The sequence below is a fragment of the Mesoplodon densirostris genome, chromosome 3, assembly GCF_025265405.1.
Source record: "Mesoplodon densirostris isolate mMesDen1 chromosome 3, mMesDen1 primary haplotype, whole genome shotgun sequence".
In the NCBI taxonomy this organism is placed as follows: domain Eukaryota; kingdom Metazoa; phylum Chordata; class Mammalia; order Artiodactyla; family Ziphiidae; genus Mesoplodon; species Mesoplodon densirostris.
This window is the reverse complement of record NC_082663.1, coordinates 68,731,586-68,754,369: the sequence shown is the minus strand read 5'-3', so window position 1 is coordinate 68,754,369 and position 22,784 is coordinate 68,731,586. Positions and strand designations below refer to the sequence as shown.

The window sequence follows — 22,784 nt, the reverse complement described above, 5'->3', positions numbered from 1 at the left end:
TCCTTGTGTTGAAAATGTGACCAAGTACCAAGCCACTTGGCCTGATTCTGAAAGCTTTAGTTTATTGAGACAGTAATTAATTGGAAGCCATTTCAATTTGGGGGATTCAGTTGTTGTTTAAAACTAACTGAATATGGTTAGATTTAAGTGCAGAAAAAGTTACTCTAGTCACTTATACTTTGGATCCAGCTGGGTCTCATTATCCATACTATTATGTATTAGCTTGAAAATAATCGAACAGCTAGCACTATATGCTGTTTCAACTACTTGGTGCATATTGAATCCATAATTCCATGTAATTGGTATTGTTCTTATACCCATTAGTCAGATAGGGACATCTAGGCACAGAACGATAAATTGTCCAAATTGACTAATCTAGTAAGTTGCATGGTTGGGATTTAAACACAGACAGCTTTTGTGAGAGGCCAGCACTAAGCCATTCCTAACCTCTGTACTATCCTTACTTTGAAAGCTCTTGGAAGTGCCCTTTTATTTATTTATTTATTTTTTTTGGAGGTACGGGGTGGGCACTGGTAGTGGGTATGGGGGGAGTCTTGGATTTTCTTAAAACTTTATAAAGTAGCTATTGTATTTTGTAAGATTTATATGTGCACCTCTAGGCTGGGGCAGTAGTTCTCAAATGTCAACTACATAAAAATTACCTGGAGAGCTTTTTTGTTTTTTTTGTTTTTTTTTTTTTTTGCAGTACGCGGGCCTCTCACTGTTGTGGCCTCTCCTGTTGTGGAACACAGGCTCCGGACGTGCAGGCTCAGCAGCCATGGCTCACGGGCCTAGCCGCTCCGCGGCATGTAGGATCTTCCCGGACCAGGGCATGAACCCGTGTCCCCTGCATCTGCAGGCGGACTCTCAACCACTGCGCCACCAGGGAAGCCCCCTGGAGAGCTTTTTAAATATGGTCCCCATCCTTAGAGTTCCTGAATTAATAGGTCAGAGTTGGAACCCAGGGGACTACATAATAAGCAGACACCTCAGGTGGATTGTGATGGTGGTGATCCTTAGGGAAAAAGTAGTAATCACTACCCTGATGGAGCTCACAGTCTAGCAAGAGAGATATACTTCTCCTTGAATGTGCCCCTTTCACTATTAGAAGCAACTTAATTAAATAAAGATGTTGGAGAATAGTATATTGTTCTTCCAAATGAGACATCAGTGTGGGATATTTTAAAGTAATGGATGGCATCCAGACATCACAATTCTAAGACCTAACTACTTAAGCTACTTTGGTGATATTTTATTATTAACCTGCCTGTATGAGTTGTCTGCCTTAAGTGGAATCCCCATTCCTCCATTAACTGGAAATAATAATGCTTAATCATTTTCAAAGGATTTTTGCCTATGACGTGAGGCCTTCAATAATTAAGTCATAATTAAACAGTAAAAGGGTCGTAAAATATCCACATCTCTGGAAGACCAGGCTTTAAATGTTTTATTTTTAAATCCTCAGCTGGGTCTTAGGAGTCTTTAAGGAAGAAATACTTATTTTCTATGCAACCAGAGTATAATGAAAACATCAAAAAGCCATTTACATTTTAATTATTAAAGGTGAATTTAGTATATTCACCATTTTTGAGGCTGACTTTGAAGAGCTTATTCCAGATGGAAGGAACAGGATGAACAAAGTCACAAAGGAGATGGAGGGAACTCAAGGTACCACAGGGACTGGTTTACTATACTGAAAATTTGGGTACATGTGGGGGGAGCAGGGGGGCAGGAGGGTGCGGAATAAGAGGATAAGGGTCTACAAAGGTAAGGAGACATCAGAAGGTGAAATACATCAATACTGGATGAAGGTGGCACTTGATGGTTATTGAAGAGTTTTCAGCAGGTTATTAATACTGTCAGAACTAGAGTTTAGGAAGGTGACATGTCAGTGGTGTGGTGCGTGTTATGTGTATACAACACAAAGCCTAGTGCTAACGAGGCTTTTAGTAAAAATTTATTGAATAAATGCTGTGTTTAATGCAGAGGCGAGTCTAGGAGCAGGCACACCAGTTGAGAGGCTTTTATGGCTAACTGCCCAGAGAAGGACCTGAATGAGACTGGCAGCTGTTGAAATAAAAATAAAAGATCAAACTGTAAGAGGGTTTGAGGGTACATCACTGACAACTGATTCAACTGTGTGTTAGGGGAGGGGAGGGAGGAAAAAAGTAAGAAAAATTAAATTCCAGGGTTGTGAGCTTGAGCATGATTTTGGTACCATTAACAGAAATGTAGAAATCAGGAAAAGGAGTTGGTCTGCTTGGAAAATGATGCATATATTTTGGGCCTCAGTGATTTACCTAGAGAAAATAATATCCAGCATAAAGTTGGAAAAGTGAGTTTGCTCTGTATAGAGAGTAGAAGTGGATCAAGTGGACACCACCACCAAGTGACACGCTTCCTTATTACCACTGGCCACTTTGAGTCACAAGGCCACGCCTGTCCACATAGAGTTGAAATAGATTTTTGAGGGGACAGATGAGAACTCTAAAACAGAGTATCCTCCCACAGAGGTGAAAGTCTCTCTCTCTTCTATTTCCATTTTCATCAAAACAGTGTATAAGACCATAGCTTACCTGGGAGCACCATTGCACAGGACCCTTTGGAAGAAAAGAGCTGAACTTTGAGCTTGGGAATAAGTGTATTCATTCTACACATTAACACCTTTTTCAGGACATTTCATTTCTGTACTATATGTTGGTTACATTTTCTCCATGTATTTGTTTTTAATGTTGTTATTGCTGTGGTTGCTGCTGTTTTCCCCAAGATTGATATATTTAATTAGAATAGTAGCTGTTTCAACTTAACATTGGTGTACTTAGTGTAAATTGTTTTATTTTGTTGTTATTTTGGTTCTTAAAAAAATAACAAAGATCTCCTTTTTTTTTTTCCCACAAATGGGCTCTCAGATTTTTGCTTGTATTATGTGTTTAATGCTACTTTAAGTTTGAAGTATTCTTCTCTGAGTTTATAATAATAGGCTATATTTTCATTTTTCAGATTTAAAAGAAAGCTGTGTTAAACTCAGGTCTCCTTAGTTACTATCATTAGCACTGCCTATGAGAGTGAGTGCTGAGTTTCAAAAGCAGATGTAAATTTTTCTTAGTTTTCCTAGCAGGAGGCCAACCTAAGCCAGTATTTTTACATAATGGTAGCTTTCAAGAAGTTCTTTCAAGTGATTATCTTGTAAAACAAATCAACAAATAGGACATTTTGATATTGCCAGTGGATCTTAGCTTTTCTTTCTTAGGAGCATTAACCCAGATTTGGAAAGATGTATGTAAATGTTGAAAGAAGAGTACATTACAAATTTTTTAGAATGTTTTCCTTAGTTTCGAATCTGCTGTAGATGAATCAGTATTTATTTAGCCGCTCCTACTTGCAGAGAACTGTTTGGGCAATAGACACGTTTTCTGAGCCTATGTGGAGCTTATTTAAGTAAAGAAAACATTTTAGATGATCTTATGCAAAAAATTTTTACTTCATTGTGTGGACATTTGAGAGGGAAAAAAAACGCTGTTTGATTTAATTCAACGAATAATTGAACTCAACGATGTGCTCTGGGAAGTGGGGAGAATTTATTGAGTTCCAGCCACATGGGACTTCTTGAAGGGTATTCCCTTCTACTTCCCAGGCTTGGCAAAAACATCTTCCAAAGTGACCTCCAACTCCCTTTTAATTAATAAATTCAGTCATTCATTCATTCAGTATATTCACTGAGCATTTCCCATGTGCCAATTTCTCTTCTAGAGGCAAGTTTATCAAGGAAGCCTTCCCTGACTCAACTCTTCACCCTAGACTAGATTCAGTTCTCATAATATATGTTCTTATAATTTCTTATTCTTTTTTGCTTGTTGCTTATAATTAAAGACTATATAGAAGATTATTTTATTAAGTAAGCTGAATGAGGGTAGGGGGACTGTTGGTCACTTTGTATTCTCACCAATCCCAGTGACTAAACCTTTAATAAATAAGAAAAAATATGCTATCATAATTGGTATCCCCAAGACCTGGAACAATTTTTATTTGCTCAGTATTTATTAAGTGAATTAATAAATAATGTGAAGATAAGCCACATTACCTATAAATCTAACACAAGTAAAACACATTTGCATAAGCAGTTATATTCTATGGTAAAGCAATATGGTGTTCAAGATCAGCGGTTCTGGATTCAACTGGCCACTGTCACTTTGGATAAAATTACTTAACCACTCTAAGATACAACTTCTTTATATATAAAGTGGTAACAAAAATAGAGTGGCTTTTTAAGATTGTTGTGAATATTTTATAATGGATGTTGTCACATATTACCATATAGCAAGTGATTAATAAATGTACATTCTCACTCATTTAACAAATATTTATTGAGAGTTGTAGCCAAGACTTTTAACTGTCTCCCAACATCCTTTTCGCCTATTTCCATAGCAAGAGGATTACTAGCTAATAAGCATGTTTTACCTCAGAATATAGTCTTATTCTGTATAAGATTATATATCTTATTCAGTGTAATATTCTATATATTCTATATAAAAATATAGTCTTTTAGGCTATATTTCCCAACCTCCCTTTCCACTAGATGTAGGCTTGTGATTCACAAATGGCCCAAGACATATAAGCAAAAGCATCACAGTGTTGTTTCTGTGAATCTTCCTTGAGAGGTTGTACCCACATGCCCTCTTCTCCCCTCTTATCCCTTTCTTCATCCTGCTGCCAGAAACTCAGATGCCACCATCTTGGACCATGAGATCAGCATTACATACAGTAGCAACAAGATGGAAGGCACCCGGGGCCCTGCTATATCAGCCCCTTCTGCCTAGTCACATGTTTACACAAGGGAGAAGCCAAATTCTTTCTTATTTAAGCCACTGTTAATTCGGGCTTTTGTCACTCACATCTGAACTGAATCTTACCTAATATGATTCTGAAAATAGCATATTCAATATTAGATCCAAGGCCAAATGTATTAGTGTCATAATAATAATTTTTAAGTGTTACATGTAAGTGCAAAGGAAGCTATTTAAAAGGAGGCTTAAGGAGCAGAGAAGCTTTCAGACTGCTCCAATAGATGAAAGGGGCCTTCCAGACAGACAGACATAACAACAGAAGAATTACCTTTTTGTCCAGCCTCGCCAGACCCTCATTAGCTTAGTGAGTGCTCCACCTCCTGGGCTATCTCTCTTGCTCTCCTCTGGGTCTGAGATGACCATTCAATCCTGGCATGTGACCTTGGGGAGGCAACTTGACCTTTCTAGACCTAGTTTTCTGTTTCCAGTCACTATTAATTGATATTTTCTCTTTATGTCCATAACAACCCATTGGTCCCTTTATCATTTGTAATATTCTGCTTCGAATTACAGTTAATTGTGTGTTTGTCCTCTTTAGATTACATGTGCAAAGGTCTTTTCTGTCTTTCCATTTCCCACTGTCTCTATCATCATGTTTGTAAATTATAGACATGTGGGACAAATTAAATCTATTAAATAATCAGAAGTGCAGCTGAAAATATAAGTTGCAATGACATGGTAGGAATTAGTGCATGCCAGAGTGAAAGATGTGCATGTTTTAATTTGGTGGTGGGTAGGCAAACCACTGAAGGTTTGAAAACGAAGAAGTGATCTAAGACTGGAGAAAATCTACAGTTCAAGCTACCAAAAAAAAAAAGAAAAAGTCAAGTGTAATGTACTTTGCCTTATTTTGAATGTCCTAATAACATGATTATAGTATTTTGTCATCAGAAATTTTATGTCACTTTTAAAGTCATATGAATCTTAGAATAATGGGTCATAAAATGAACTGTAAAGCTAGAGTTACGGATGTAATTTTTATAGGAATAAATCTGGTCAGTGGTTAGTATGTGTAGTTCTTGACCATTAAAAAATAACTTGTTTTCTAAATTCCAGTCACACTCAAATGAAATTATAAAAATTAAAAAATGATATTTTTCCATTTAAAAATAATTAATTCAAGGTTTCAAAAATGTTAGATCAGGGCTTCCCTGGTGGCGCAGTGGTTGAGAGTCCTCCTGCCGATGCAGGGGACACAGGTTCATGCCCCGGTCCCGGAAGATCCCACATGCCGCGGAGCGGCTGGGCCCGTGAGCCATGGCCACTGAGCCTGCGCGTCTGGGGCCTGTGCTCCACAACGGGAGAGGCCACAACAGTGAGAGGCCCGCGTACCGCAAAAAAAAAAAAAAAAAAAGAAAAAGAAAGAAAGAAAAAAGAAAATGTTAGATCAAATTGTTTTATAGTATTTAGTTAGGGGAAGTGGAACGAAAGTTTATGAACAGTACAGTCATTACATTTTTTAAAGACTCTAATTGCCTGCATCTGTTCAGCAAAATTATTATTTTAAAATAATGAGGTGTATTCTATTTTCTTCCTCCTAAATTTGAAATATTTTAATGTTTTGCTATGCAGACTTTTTGGTAGTGGTGAAACTGTGTTTCTTTGAAAACATGTAAAAATATTATCTTTCTACCTTATCAAGGAGTCCATGTTGGACAAGAGCGCTGTGTGGGGAGTAGAGTTTTTTCTGTGCTTACCTTTGCCCGTTGTGTATTCTTCTCCTTACTTCTAAGGGAGCATAGATGACCAAAATTCCCCCATCATCTTCCCATCTTGGCCCATATGGGAGACCAGAATTATACAATTTATTTCTTAGGGTTAATATAAAGAGCAAAGAAATAGTGTAATATGTATAAAAGCACTTTGAAAAGTAAAAGTTAAAGAAATGGAGTCTAATATGCCCAATCAGTGTGAATTAAAGAATCATTTTCTTCTGTTTGTTGTTTTCCTACATTTATAAAGGACAAATTCAACTTTCCTCTTTCCTAGAAAGAATGGTACTGATAGCAAACAATCAAAGAATCCCTAAAGATGCTAGGGACCTAAGGGTCAACATCACCTTTAATACTCAGAAGACCCTGTGAGTTAGAGAGCATCTCGTTACCATTGTACAGATGAAGAAATTCTGGTTCAGGAAGGTTAAGAACCTTGCCCAAGGCCATGTTAGGAAGCACAGTGGCACAACCAGTTTTCCAGCATGGGTGTTCAGAAGACAAACATTTTAAGTACAGTGATCTTCTCCCACCCTAAAGAAACAGAATTTCTGTTGTTCCTTCTAATACCCCTTGGTGGAGGCAAGCAATTTTGGGTCTTAGTGGTTCTTACTACTGATCATCACCTAAAAAGGAGGGGTCTGTATGCACATCTTAAAGACATGCAGTACAGGACTTCCGATTGCAGGCTTTTGCTTCTCTTTGTTTCTCATCTTTCCAGTGTTCCCATAGCACCATCATTCTCCCAACACCTAATAAGAAGTCCCAAACTCAACAAGTCCAGTTCCAGATGTTGATTTGTTGTGAAAAACTGGCTGCAAATTTCAGGATTTATTTGCTCATAAAGGGATTCAAAATGTTCAAACAGCTTAAAGCATTTTACCTTCCATATTTTATTTTAAAATAATTAGATATTTAAGTGGAGTACCCACACTTTCCATAGAAATACAATGCAAATTACAAATTAATCCTTACCATAGAAGTGTATAAGCAGGTAGAAGGATTAAAAGATATTACTTGCCTCTTCCAGGGAGACTTCATTATAGACTGCAAAGAACCTTTTGTATCAGGCAGCACTTTAAGAGACTATGGAATATTGCCAGTGTGCGTCCGATTTTGGAGTCATATTAAAAACTTACTTTCAGCATGCCTGAAATTAAATAATCTGGTTCGCTCAGGTAATAACATTCCTAGCAGCTACCTTTAGGTCTAGAGTAACAATTTAATAATAAGGAAAAACAACCAAGCACTATTTGATGTCTTTTTTTTTTTTTTTTTTTTTTTTTGCGGCACGTGAGCCCCTCCCCACTGCTGCGGCCCCTCCCGCCGCGGAGCACAGGCTCTGGACGCGCAGGCTCAGTGGCCATGGCCCACGGGCCCAGCCGCTCCGCGGCATGTGGGATCTTCCCGGACCAGGGTACGAACCCGTGTCCCCTGCATCGGCAGGCAGACCCCCAACCACCGCGCCACTAGGGAAGCCCTTGATTTGTCTTTTTAAACAGAGTTTTTGAATCATGAAGTTAAGTTCTCAGAAAAAGCCATGAAATATTGTCTGTTTGGTTATTGTTCAGAATGTTTGCTGATATATTCCAAAGTGACAATGAAATTTAATTTCTAAAACTAATTTTATTTTTGAAACACAGATGGAAGCGTGTACTTATTTAGATTAAAATAAAGCCAGAAGTACACAAAGACTATAGAACACTAAGTTATTTCTTGGTAATGGCTGCTGCATCTGTCTCCCAGAGGTTTCCACTCCTTCTTTTTAGCCCTCTGATTTCTCTTTTTGGTTAATTCATTCATATTGCTCAATGCTAGAAAATAATATCCTAGAAAACTTGCCACTTTGTTTGCTAGAGCATATGTTTGCTTAGACTTTTTCCTTCAGTACATAAAAAATGAAGAGTATCATAGTATTCTGCTTCCCAGAAGTACCTTTTAAGTTTTTATTATGTGATTTTTGTTTCTGTCTTGATGTTTAAGTGATCCCATGTCAGCATTTTAAATTTCAGGGCACTTACTGCCACTACCAATAATATCTTCATGAAGGGAAAGGTATAGAGTGTTCTCATAGCAAAACTTGGAAACTGTTCTGTTGGCATTGTTGTTTGTGTGCTATAAACAACAAGCTGAAATAAAAAAAATTAGAGAACACAGGGGATAATACGTTCTTCTCTACCTGCCAACCCTTCATCGTCCTGATTAGGGATATGAACTTCAGGGAATTCTCAGGTTTGGCTAAGACTATACTTAAAGTAATTGAAGATCCAGTTGTTATTTTTCTTTTCCTATTCCCTCAGTACTGTCCTCAGTCACATTCACTTTGAAGGCCACTCAGCGAGGTGGTTGAAGTGGAGGAGAGCATTCATGTGGGCCTTAAAGTGAAATTCCTCCCCCTTGTTCCTGAGCCAGCTATTAGAAGTAGTGCACCTGGGGCTTCCCTGGTGGCGCAGTGGTGGAGAATTCGCCTGCCAGTGCAGGGGACACAGGTTCGGGCCCTGGTCCAGGAAGATCCCACATGCCACGGAGCAACTAAGCCCGTGTGCCACAACTTCTGAGCCTGCGCTCTAGAGTCCGTGAGCCACAACTACTGAGCTCACACGCCTAGAGCCCGTGCTCCACAACAGGAGAAGCCACCGCAATGAGAAGCCTACACACCGCAACAAAGAGTAGCCCCACTCACCACAGCTAGAGAAAGCCTGCGCACAGCAATGAAGACCCAACACAGCCAAAAATAAAATAATTAAGTTTAAAAAAAAAGAAAAGAAAGTAATGCACCTCTCCTAACATCTGCCTTGAGGTTTTTTTTTAATTGATAAACTTTTTAAAATTTTTCAACATGCTCATTTATCCCCCCTCTCTCGCTCCTCCCCCCTCTCTCTTTTCTTGGTGGAGCAGGTGATTGCCCTCTTCACATCCACCTAGAAGCTATTGCTGTTGACATTGGCCACCTATAGGAACTTAAGCAAGTCCAGTCTCTGGCCCACAGCCTCCCTCTTTCCTCTCCCCTTCATGGCGCACCCACTGCTCATGTGCTTGTGCATCAAGAATTTTTCTTTTTCCTTTTTGGTATCACCTCAGCCTTCTTTAAAAATATATAGTTTAGCAAACTGACCTTATTTTTATTATTTCTAATGTATCTTTATTGAGGATAATGTTCCTACTCATGTAATGTCATCATTTTCTCTTTTAATTCCTCTTGTTTCTTCCCCATCTTCTATCTTTTCTTTGAGGTTTCTGTTTTTCTCCTTCCTTCCTTCCATCTTTCCCTCCTTCCTTCCTTCCATCTTTTTACTGAATCTATTCAAATTACCAGGTTTATTACAGACAATGACTCCTTTAATTCTTGCCCTGGCCATATAAAGTAACCAGGAAAAAGACAAGAAAAATCTAAATTTCAGAGCACAAGAATTGAAATCCATACCTCAGACCATGAAACTTTATTTATGAGGGTTCTGGACTACCACTACCTTAATATATACTATTACATGAAACTTAATATACAGATTGAAGTCTTTAAACAAAATAGCCACAGTTCTGTTCATTCCTGAATATAAATACTGGAGGATATGAAGAAACTCTAGCCACAGCAAGTACCAAGAAGCAGGAGAAGAGTTCAATATACTGAAAGCTCTTCAGAAATAGGGGGAAATTCAGAGGAAGCTGTTATGCCAGGACTCGTGGAACAACTAACAGGTTACATCCATGATGGTGTGTGTATTCCTTCTGTTGCATGCTATTTAGTGAATGAGGTGTTTCACTTTGATTGGAAATTTTCCCAGGTGCAAAGAGTCATAAAGAGATTATAGTTTTTATGCTTACTTGCTTGTGTTCTTGTCCCATCTTTTTTTCAAAGAAGACAGTTGGGTTAATTGAACACATGTCAAAGGCTGACCAGCATTCAGAACAGTGGAGGGCAATTTAGGAGCCCTCTTATCTAGAGCTTCAGAACTAAGTATTAGATTAGTTAATAAAAACCGATTAAAAGAAAAAAGCATTTAAATTCTGTTTCATGTTTCTTAGATGAATCACACCCATGAAGCATTATTGATTTCAGTTTTTATTTTATTTGTTGCTTAAACATACTGGCAGTTATTCAAGCATAGAACCCTAGGTATTAATTACTTCCCCAATAATATTAATTGTTTTCAGTAATTTGCCTTTTCGAGGTTTTTCAAAGCTATTTCATGTTTTCATAGGCAAAAAAAACCCTCTCCTTTCCCAGCCACATTTAGCAATTATGTTTAATCAAATTACATAATTAAAATAATAAGCACAACTTGAAAAAAAACAGGTTGAGGATCAAACACAACTGACTCACGGTTAGTGTGCGTTTCAGCTGGCAACAAGGAGAATAGGCCTGGCAGAGACCAGCCAAAGTGCCAGGATGTGCAGAGCAGTGCATGTGTTTAACAGGGGGGATGAAGTGTTAGTGAATCAGGTCGTTGGTGATATGGAGGTTGTTTAAGGGAAATTCTGTTATAACTAGGCCAGTCATATCAAAACCATGAAACTATGCACTGTTGGTCTGAGTTACTCCTTTCATCCTGACACACCCCAGAGGTCTTCCTCCTTAGACACGTTCATGATGCTTCCCACCACCCAGGTCTCCACAGAAGATGTTAAAGATGCAATCGATAAAATACTTTATGTTAATAAGATAATGTGAATTACAGGGGAGTCTAATTCCCTGTAATTTTTAACTAGAAACTTTTGGTAATAATGTTCCTGTTTCTTTTTAACCCCTAAGTGACATCTGAACAATCCAAATATTTAGAACTGCCTCAGAGGCTCAAGTTATTTCTCATATCACTCAAAAGAGATGGTTCCCTATTCTTTTTGCCTGAAGCTTATTTGTATTGCCAGCTCCCAAATGACAGCCCTCCTGGAGGGATTGTCCTTACTGTGACCTGTGAAAGCATACTTAAATGAGGTGGATTATGAAAAATATTGTGGAGAAAAAAAAAATCTCATTTAAAAGTTTTAAAATTTAAAAGTTTAAATTCCATCAATATAAAATGGTTATCTGGAATTTTCAAATATACATATACATGTATACATATGTGTGTGTGTATGTGTGTGTGTATATATATACATTTTTTTTTCATACTTCCAGACCCGGAGCTAATTGAATGCATGTCTTTTTGCATCTCCACTCCACCAGAGGTAGAATGTTAGTACATAAAATAGAATCTCTATTAAGATGAAAGTGTCATGAATAATGATGATTTACAATTTCAAGGGTGCTCTAATTCTCTCTAATTACTCATGTCCTTTATAATAACCACACAAAAAATAATGTTTCTAATTCAACATAAGGACAGTCCTGATATTCGAGTGAAATACTCATTTCCTTAAGTTAAAAGATGGTTGTAGTTTGGCCATTGTTTCCTTAAGAAATGTGCTTTTCTTTTAGTTTAAGCATGATTGTGTTCATAGCTAATACACAGTTACAGCAAATTCCTCAAGTTATGTTTTAACAATTCTAATGATGGACATATATCAACATCATCCTGTCTCACAGGTTCTTTCATTACTTAATCTTGATACTTTTAATATTTATATGATAATCCATAACCCTCATCATTAGGAAAAGAAAAATCAGTAATTTAAAAATCTTTCTTTGGGGCTTCCCTGGTGGCGCAGTGGTTGAGAGTCCGCCTGCCGATGCAGGGGACACCGGTTCGTGCCCTGGTCCGGGAGGATCCCACATGCCGTGGAGCGGCTGGGCCCGTGAGCCATGGCCGCTGAGCCTACGCGTCTGGATCCTGTGCTCTGCAACGGGAGAGGCCACAACAGTGAGAAGCCCGCGTACCGCCAAAAAAAAAAAAAATCTCTCTTCACTAGCGCTTAGTGGTCAATTTACATAAATTTTGTGCAAAGTATTAAAACATTGGTATGCATAATGATTGCTATAGGGTATCATTAAGTACTATTTATTTACATAGTACTTTAATGTAATATGCTGTGTAATCTTCAAATCTGCATTTTTTCCGTAGCAACTCACAGACTACTGATTGTGTGCCCCAATAATCATGAAGTAAACAACCACTAAGTGTTTGATTTTAATATGATTTTCCTAATAATAAGTTATGAATCAGGCATTTATTTCTCTTACTGATTGATCTTATTAAATTAATTAAACAAGGAGACCATTAGTCTGATTTGCCTTTTTTATTGAAGTATAGTTGGCTTACAATATTATATTAGTTTCAGGTATACAGAATAGTGATTCAGTATTTTTACAGTTTATACTCCATTAAAAGTTATTACAAGATAATGGCTATAATTCCCTGTGTTATACAATATATCCTTGTAGCTTATCTATTTTACACATAATAGTTTGTATCTCTTATTCCCATACTTCTAACATGTCCCCTCTTCCTTCTCTCTCCCCACCGGTAACCACTAGTTTGTTTTCTATATCTGTGAGTCTGTTTCTCTTTTGCTATATATGTTCATTTGTTTTCTTTTTTAGATTCCACATAGAAGTTAAAACATACAGTATTTGTCTTTCTCTGTCTGACTTAGTTCACCAAGTATAACATTCTTTAGGTCTGTCCATGTTACTGCAAATGGCGAAATTTCATTCTTTTTATGGCTGAGTAATATTCATATATGTATATATCACGTCTTCTTTATCCATTTGTCTGTTGATGGACACTTGGGTTACTTTCATATCTTGGCTATTATAAAAAGTGCTGCTATGAACATTGGGGCGCATGGATCTTTTCAAACTAGTGTTTTCATTTTTTCAAGATATGCACCGAAGAGTAGAATTGCTGGCTCTATTTTTAGTTTTTTGAGGACCTCCATACTGTTTTCCATGGTGGCTGCACCAATTTACATTCCCATCAAAAGGGTTCTCTTTTCTCCAAATCCTTGCCAACATTTGTTATCTGTAGACATTTTGATGATAGCCATTCTGACAAGTATGAGATGATATCTCATTGTTGTTTTGATTTGCATTTCTCTAATAATTAGTGATGTTGAGCATCTTTCCATGTGCCTGTTAGCCATTTGCATATCTTCTATGTACTCAGGTTTTCTGCCCATTTTTTGATTGGGTTGTTTGGTGTTTTTGATATTGAGTTGTATGTGCTGTTTATATGTTTTAGACTGAGTTGACTTTAATGCTTTAGCAGCCTACGTAGGCAAGCACAGACCTAAGCCTGTAAATTCCTCAAGGTTAAGAAATGGAAACCTAAGGACAACCAATCACAAACAGCCAACTAGGCTTTCCCAAATGATGCAACTCCTTAAGCTATAGCTAATCAGATAATTTCTTTGCTTTGCTTCCCCCCTTTCTCTGTAAGTCTCCCCCAAGCTCCTGTTTGTGGAACACTCTTAACCACTTCTTGTTTAGTGCTACCCCATTCCAATCACTTTTTGATCAAATAAACTCTTAAAATTTTTAATATGCTTCAGTTTATCTTTTAACAATCTTTAATTGGCAAACGTTTCCTTTTCTTCAAAAAGGAATTCTTCCTCTTCCACTTCCCAAGTATTACAACATTTAAAAAACTGAAAGCTTTTCTTTCAGTTTAATAAAATAAGAAAGTAGTTCCTTTTGGCAAGCTGTATTTGTTTACATTTTATGTTCATATTGTTTTTATGTAGTGATACCAGCTACCAGTCAGACCCACACTGAAATGCATTACTTAGGTGCATCACAACTTCTAGGTTGAGGTAGAGAAAAACAATTAGCTATTCATAAAGCTACTTTTAAACATAATTGCTTATTTAATACTAGCTTTTGCCTAAAGTACAACTATAAATACTTTTAAGTATGTTATACAATAAGTATGCTTGAAATGCTTATGGCACTGTATTTTATACGGGGGAATGAGTCTCAGAAAATACTTTTGTATGTAATAGTACTCTTACATCAGATGGCCATACTTAAGTCCTTTTCCTTGAGAACAGAGGAGGAAATGAGAGGAACCAATGATCCCTTCCCCCACTTTGAATATCTTTTGCCAGCACCGATTTGAGGATGAACCTCCTTATTTCCTGGCACTGTTACTCATTCCCCACCTTCTGTCTCATTCCTCTTCTCTTATAGAAACTCAGCCTAGAAGAGTTGATGTGTAATCTTTCATTTCACCTTTCCTGGGTTGATTTATTTATTTGTTTGTTTGTTTGTTTTTAATTTTTAAAACATTTTTATTGGAGTATAATTGCTTTACAATGTTGTGTTAGTTTCTGCTGTATAACAAAGTGAATCAGCTCTACGTATACATATATCACCATATCTCCTCCCTCTTGTGTTTCCCTCCCACTCTCCCTATCCCACCCCTCTAGGTGGTCACAAAGCACGGAGCTGATCTCCCTGTGCTATGTGGCTGCTTCCCACTAGCTATTTTACATTTGGTAATGCATATATGTCAATGCCACTCTCTCACTTCATCCCAGCTTACCCTTCGACTAGTAAAATGGGTTCCCCAGTCACTGTGGAGCTCAAGAGGGGTTCCTCCTGGGTTGATTTAGACACATGAATTATGGGAAAGTGCATGATGTTATGTTGTACATGTGTTTGTTTTTCAATTTACATAAATGGTGTTGTGTATATTTCATTCTGTTTTTTTCCACATTCTTATGTTTTTAGATGGCTATGTATGAATCCAGTTCATCACTTCTGACTCTCAGAAAGTATGCTTTTGTGTATGTGTGCAAAAGCACACACAGACACATGCATGTGCACACATACATTTTATATTTTAAATCTCTATTCCTCTTGGGATAGTCACTTAAGCTACTCTTCTTTGCTAACATAAAAAATTCTACAATAAATATGTGTGTGCATTTCTCATTGAGCACCTATGCAGAAATTTGCAGGGTGGGGGGAGGAATACCCAGGAATAGGTTAATTTTAATAAGGACTCCCGCCATCAGCAGAGGAATACTTCAGCAATACTTGATATTAGCTCATCATTCTGGTTATACGTTGTTGGCTATAAATTGCTCTTTTTATTTAATTTGCATTTATTTAATTAATAGTGAAAATTTAACTATCGGCATTTCCTTTTCTCTGAATTGCCCTTTAATACGCTTTGCTCCATTTTCTGTTGTTTTTTCCATCTCTTTGGAGTGTGTGTGTGTGTGTGTGTGTGTGTTTGTAATAACCCCTTGTATATTTCACATCAGTAGTTCTCAAATGAACTTGAAGTACCCATATGTCTTGTGGAGACTGGGACCCCCAAGTCCCATCCAGGAAGTTCACAGATCAACACTATTTCCATAATAATTATAAGATTTTCTTTGCCATCTTCACCGTGTTGACATTTGTACTGTTGCCACAGAACAATGGTGAGTAAAATTGCTGGAGCCTTAGCACAAATCAAGACAGTAGCATCAAACTGTACTAGTAGTCTTTGTATTCACCCCCATTATGCAGACGCTGGAGGCCAAAAAAAAAAAAAAAGAAAACTCCAGCTCATTTAAGAATATCCTTGATGAAACAGTAGCGATCATTAATTTTATTAAATGCCGATGTTGGCCATGTCTTTAATATTCTGCGTGATGACATGGGAATCACACATAAAGCACTTCTGCTGAGTACTGAACTATGAGGATGATCTCGAGGAATAGCACTTGGGAGATTGTATGATTCGCAAGCTGAACTACCCCCTCCTTATTTGAACATTATGTTTACTTCAGAGAACAACTGACAAACCATGACTATTCATACCTGGATATTTGGCAGATATTTTCTTGAAAATGAACAAAGTAGTCCTGCCACATTAAGGAAAACAACTGACAGTATTTGTTGCTAGATATAACTTGAAATTTCAAGGGAAAATTAGAATTTTGGAAAAAATGTAACTGCCAGTGTGAACTTGAGAGCTTCCAGTGTTTTAAGATTTTTTAATGAAATTGGTGGTGATATTAATGAATGTGACTTTTTGATATTATACAATAAAATGTGTAATCTTTTAGAGAGTCCACATAGTTCCGTGAGTCTATATTTTCCAAATGACCAATGCGTGATTTTACAAAACCATGCATGGGTAAAAGACCCATTCACAGTGCAAGATAAACCAATGGATTTTAACATAACGAATATGAGAAGTTCACTGGTAGATTTCAGATTCCACACTCCAAGTTTAATAATGCTAGATACAGGAGAACTCAAAAGCCTAAAACCTAGTAATTGCTAATAATCCCTGAACCAGTATCCTATGAATCACTTTTTGGTTGTTATTTTTTATTTGATGAAAACAGTACTGATATTTAATTCCAAATACCTACTAAAAGTAGATACCACCCAAGTTGGGTGCTGTTTACTCTCTGAAATTCCAGCTCCTTGAGATATATATTCAGAGCTTGTAAATATTAGAGCAAACAGGAATCTTTTAAAACATCATTTCTGATATGACTTAGAGAGAAACATCTACTCAGATTTTCATTTTTTGATTGTTACATAATTTAAGCTTCAGAAAATTAGTCTACAGCTCATCAGCTAAAATTCTAGCAGAGATAATTTGGCCATCTACAAGATAAAAGATAATGAAAACGGAATGTTCAGCAGTATCAAGTGTGGAGTTTGGCTTCCAAAATGGTAGGAAACATGATTCATAGTGTCCACTGTTTATGTTATATATATTAGAAAGATTTAGACTATGAAGAGTCTCCATTTGAAAAAGGAATGCATATATGATAGTGGAAGAATATGGCTCTTTCCTAGCAATGTGCTCATTTACCTAACATACAGATAAAGTCTCTTTCGGAGGTTACCTTTACCATATCTCACAGTTAAAATTACAAAATCGCCCTTAGAGAACTAGTTGAGATAAAAGAGTAATAAGTAAAATTTACCTTCATGGGGAGTATTCTTTTATTTGTACCTCCAAACAAGAATGGGACATCAAATGTATTCATGTCAGTAATTTTGATGTTTAAGTATTAAAATGAGAAAAGCAAAATCAGATATATGAGTCAACTCACTTCACACTATTGAAGAAAAAAGGAACCACAGGCCCAGAATTTAAAAACAAAAATGTTGTTATAGGTTTGCTTTACAAGAGTGAAATATTGGCATGCTCGCCAGTAAGAGGCTGGGGACCATCCACCCCAGTTCTTTAGCTCATCCAAATTCCAGATTTTCTTTATACATGAGTAAGACAGAGACTCGTTTTATGAACACTAGTTGGGGAAGAACCATCAGAGAGGCAAGATGAGACTTAGGGAAACTCAGAATAGAGAGGAAGGTGGACTGTGCCATGTTAGCAAACTTTCAGAAGCTTGAAAGGGCACTGGCTACATGCAGGATTCAGGATTGCCCTTAACACATTAACACATTTAAAATCTATAAATCCAGGGAAATAAAACATTGTAGGTCTTTTAATGAGTCACAGTGTTTGTCTGGGGTGGGAACTCTTTAATGATTGCTTTCATAGTTCCAATTTTTGACTTTTTAAATGTATGACCTGTTTTTCGTCATATAAAAACAATGATTCTAGAGGCACTGGTTTCTTCATGCACATCCTCCGCCATTTCAAATGTTAACTCTTACAGTCCCGTCAAAGAGTGGAAAATCCTTATCACTTACATGAATCTTAAGATTTTCTGGTTTTCTCAGGAAATGGTCTCTGAATTATTAACAATATTATAGTATAACAGATTTAAATTATTCTGATTTGTAATTGGTGGAGAGGAGAGCTTTATAGCAATTTGTCAAGAACATTGAAACAGTACCTTTCTACTGAGCTTAAGATTTTATAGACATCATAAAGGCATTTTAAAGTGAATAGAACAATTTTTAATGTTTGCCCATATATGAATAAAGTATTTTTCTTACATGGTAGCATTTAATGAATGATTATGTTCTGTCAAAAGGAGACTTCTATTTAAATATGAGAAAAATGTTGAAAAATTTATTAGGTGACAGTTATGCTGCAGCAAACTATTGTAGGGTGATTTGGAATGGGAAGAAAATATCAGTTAGAACATCTCCATATAATGAAATGAGAAGTATTTGGTGAAAAACCCTCCATGACCAGTGTGTACTTACACAACCCATAGCAGAGACTACAGTATAAAGATTGAGAAACTGAAGATACTTTTGTACTTGTTTTTTGCCATCATTGTTGTCTTTACCTTTTCTTATTCTAATACTCAAAGTTCTCAAAGAGGTTTGCATGTTTTATTTTAATGGTAATTTCTTGAAAGCTAAAGCAGTTGAGATACATTAACAGTTATATTGACATTAGTTTCATAGTAATGTCATTGAGGTTATTTTGAGAAGATAACATTCTCATTTTTCACTTTGCTAACTCATACTTACATATCATAATCAACCAAATGCTTTCAGTACTTATATTTTGGGGACACATTGCCCTTTTCAAATCTTGTTCCTACATATTGCTTTACTTAAAAAAAAAAAAGTATACCATCAGAGAAAGGCATTTTGAAGCTAAGCTTGATATATGCTTGTTTTGTATTATTTAAAATCTTTACTAATAAATAAAAATGTTCCATTTTCAAATTTAATATCATCAGCATCGTTATCCTGAAAGCAATGAAATTATAGTTGATTATGCCTTGTCTCCTCAGATAAATTTACAAAGAAAAATGAGAGTTACTGGTGTGATTACTCAAGGAGCCAAGAGGATTGGAAGCCCAGAGTATACAAAATCCTACAAAATTGCCTATAGTAATGATGGAAAGACTTGGACAATGTACACAGTGAAAGGCACCAATGAGGATATGGTAAGACTTACATGACATTATTAATTTGAAAGTAAACTCCCATAAATGATCATGGATTACCAAATGATTACTGAATATTCAACAGAAGTCTTATGCTGTTGCAAATAAATTTATGATTCTTTTAATTGGACCAGTGGTGTGGAGAGGGTACAGTGTTATCCCAAATTATCAATGTACAGTAGCTACCTTTTAAATCTTTCTCAGATTTTAACTGGTGGTCCTATAAACACTTTATCACAAGGTTAGCATAGTCCTGTGTATGAAATTAAGTTTTATTTTAACAACAGTCAGCTTTCAATTTCATTTTATTGCTTTGACAGATTAGCACTCTCCTTAATCAAATAAATACAGATCAAAACTATTATTTTTAAAGAAAAAATATAATTTTTAAAGAAAAACACCAAGTTATAGAAAATATAAATATCTTTATATACTTCATATTGGAAGAAAATTTTGTTATTTAGCAGAATAAAATATTTTAGAAGAAATGGATATAATATTCTATGTATCCTTTGCCTTTTCATATATTTCTAATTTTTAAATTAATTTTACCCCCAATTTTTAATTTAAAAAAATCAGCACTGCAGCTCATTCCATTTAAAACTGAGTCATTAGACTAGACTCTCATATATTTTATGAACGATTTTTTAAGTTACCTTCTTAAATGAATTTAAATAGGTTTTCTGATTACCAGGTTATGTAGAGGGTAAAATGAGAGTGAGATTTAAAGGAATTAAAAATAACACATTTTAGCACTTAAGTTTTAGAGAGAAATTAGCTTTTCACTGGAGATATATATGAAGACTTAGGAGTCTCTTATCTGGGACAGACTGATAAGGAAGTAATCTTGAGGAATCAGACCCTAAAATGTCATAAATTTGATCACAGTATTAGAGAAACTGAGTGATCAGGAAGCAATAGTGAAGACTCGTTCCTAAAAACAAAATGAAACAAAAAAACTATAATTACTAAGTAGCAAAATGAGCAGACAGACCCCTGTCCCAGATTAAGTTGAAAGATTAAGGTAGTCTGAAGGACTGGCCTTAAATTGAAATGACCATCATAGTAGGGTATAGATTAAGCCATAGGTCACAGTGGTTTACAGCTTTAATGAGAATTCTGTCTATAGGTTTGTTGTTTTTTTTTAGGGAAAAAAGCGTAATATTTTATTTATATCAATAGAAGAAAAATAAAATACTAAGGTTGCAGAAAGGTATTAAATATTGAATTTACAGAAAATTATATTTATATTCACTCCTCATGGCAAGGTGCTTTCTAAATGCTCCAGACCCCTGGATTATTTAATCCAATCTTTGAGAGATTACATTGTGTATGTAGGATATAGGGTCAACATATGAAAATAGGTTTTTAAAAAAAGCTGTTGCAATTAATAATTTTAAACTCTATACTATCTCTTTTCATAGGTGTTCCGTGGAAATGTTGATAACAACACACCCTATGCTAACTCTTTCACGCCCCCCATAAAAGCTCAGTATGTGAGACTCTATCCCCAAGTTTGTCGAAGACACTGTACTTTGAGAATGGAGCTTCTTGGATGTGAACTGTCAGGTGAGTCTCATATTATGTATTTCTGTACTCTCTTTAAAGGAAAAAAAAGTACATTTGTATGTAGTGTGTTATGAACTTTCAATTTTTCAACACTCGTAGATGTTCATTTCTGCTACAAAATGTCTAGGGCTTGGTTCAATGAGAAAGAGAGAGAGAGAGGAGGATAAACAAGTTCTAAAACATGCTACAGAATAGAATTAATGTAGAAGGGCAATGTATTTCTTTGAGTGGTCAAAGAAAGTACAACAAATTTTCATTGGAAACTTTTGTCAAATATAAATGTGCCTTCTTGATTTTAATAGTAACTATGATTTATGTTTTATGACAAAATTTCAGTAAAAACTGGAATCTGCCTGACCTCTTAAATTGCAGTTACATTTAGGCTATACGGCATACAAAAGTAAGCTTTATCTTTGTACATCTACCATAAGAATTTAGTTTTGTCTTTTTTTTTTTTAGGTTTTATGAAACATGTAAATTTATCATTGCTTCCAAGGAGACAATACTTTACAACCAAGATTGCCACTATAAATTCATTCTTAGATCATTCTTATCTAACAACCTGCTTATTGTATGAACAGTGGTTTTCGAACACAAAGATAATCTATCAAGGGACTCAGATATAAACAATCCTTGTCTTCCAGGAGCATCAGGACTAGATATAAAGATGAAGACTTTATGAGTGGATCTCACAGTCATTCACTTTCAATCTAGCTAGATTCTGAACTAAACAGAAAATCTGTCTAGGCATTTCACTGTGCTATATTTTTGGTGGTTGTTCTTAGATTTCTGTCATCAACATTTACAAACTATCTTTGCCACTTTGGCCTGAGATTTTGTTCAAACCACTGTGTTTTTAAGAAAACTAAAAATTCATGTGTGCCCCACTTTTTAGTGTAACCTCCAAGTATGAGAGACTTTTGTCATACTTACAGAAGTGCCGTTTAGTTAAAAATAGGACACATCCTTGCAAAGAGACAACTGAGAGCTTTTTATTCATTTCAAACTGTTGCATATAGGTTAAAATGCACACTTTATCTATTTCCCTTCTTGTGTTTATTTGTGATGTTAAGAAAGGGAATGATTTTCAGGGAAACAGAAGTTACTATTAAAAAACAACCAAACTTTAAATGAACCCGTTGCATTCAAAGGAGTTAGAGACATTTGGGCAGATGAGTAAATCTATTGATATTTTAAGAATCACATTTTCATATTATATATGGCTGTTTTTTATGAAGCAATCAACATACAGTTTTAGTACCATTAATTATCGTAATGGGGATGTTTTCCTTATTTTGGTAATTTGAACTGGCTTATTGACTACCAGTAAATCTCAGCAGAATTATTGCTGCACGGTTTATATTGCATGCCACTATATCACCACAGGCCAATGTCATCAGTAAGTCATTCATCATAAAGCAATCAAGAGGAAGCCACCATATGATAAAGTTTGCTGTTAAGTCCCATGCTTTTTAGTTGCTACAACATCGCCTTCCCCAATTTTTCAGTCTTTTGATTCATGAGGGCCAGTCTCTCAGACATGGCACAGTTACACCCCTAAGATATGAATATATTTTACTTTCAAGTTTGACAAGAGGTTACACCTGACCCTTTACGGATTTTTATGTTTTCAAAAAGAAGCCACACCTCATCTCCCAACCCCACAAAATGATTTTGAAAGTGTATGCAGAGAATAATATCTCTTAATGAATGCTTATGAAAAAATAAATAAAAATTTAAAAAACAATGAGACTTCCCGGCAGTCCAGTGGTTAAGACTCTGTGCTCCCAATGCAGGGGGCATGGGTTTGATCCCTGGTCGGGGAACTAAGATCCCACATTTTTTTGGTGTGGCCAAAAAAATTAATAAAAATGTAAAGCTAGGGCACCACCTCACTTTAGAAATAATCAATTTTGTTGTTAATACCTCATTTTGTTCAGGTGCTCTC

At 36.1% G+C, this 22,784-nt stretch overlaps 1 protein-coding gene across 2 annotated transcripts in view; it reads left to right on the top strand.

The window, feature by feature from the left end:
- Positions 1-22,784, top strand: part of EDIL3 (EGF like repeats and discoidin domains 3) — a 443,986-nt gene that overhangs the window by 291,619 nt on the left and 129,583 nt on the right. For both annotated transcript variants that reach the window (XM_060093127.1, XM_060093128.1), the window contains 2 exons: positions 19,112-19,267; positions 20,692-20,836. In XM_060093127.1, the coding sequence (XP_059949110.1) occupies positions 19,112-19,267; positions 20,692-20,836 (301 nt within the window). The remainder of the gene's footprint in view (positions 1-19,111; positions 19,268-20,691; positions 20,837-22,784) is intronic.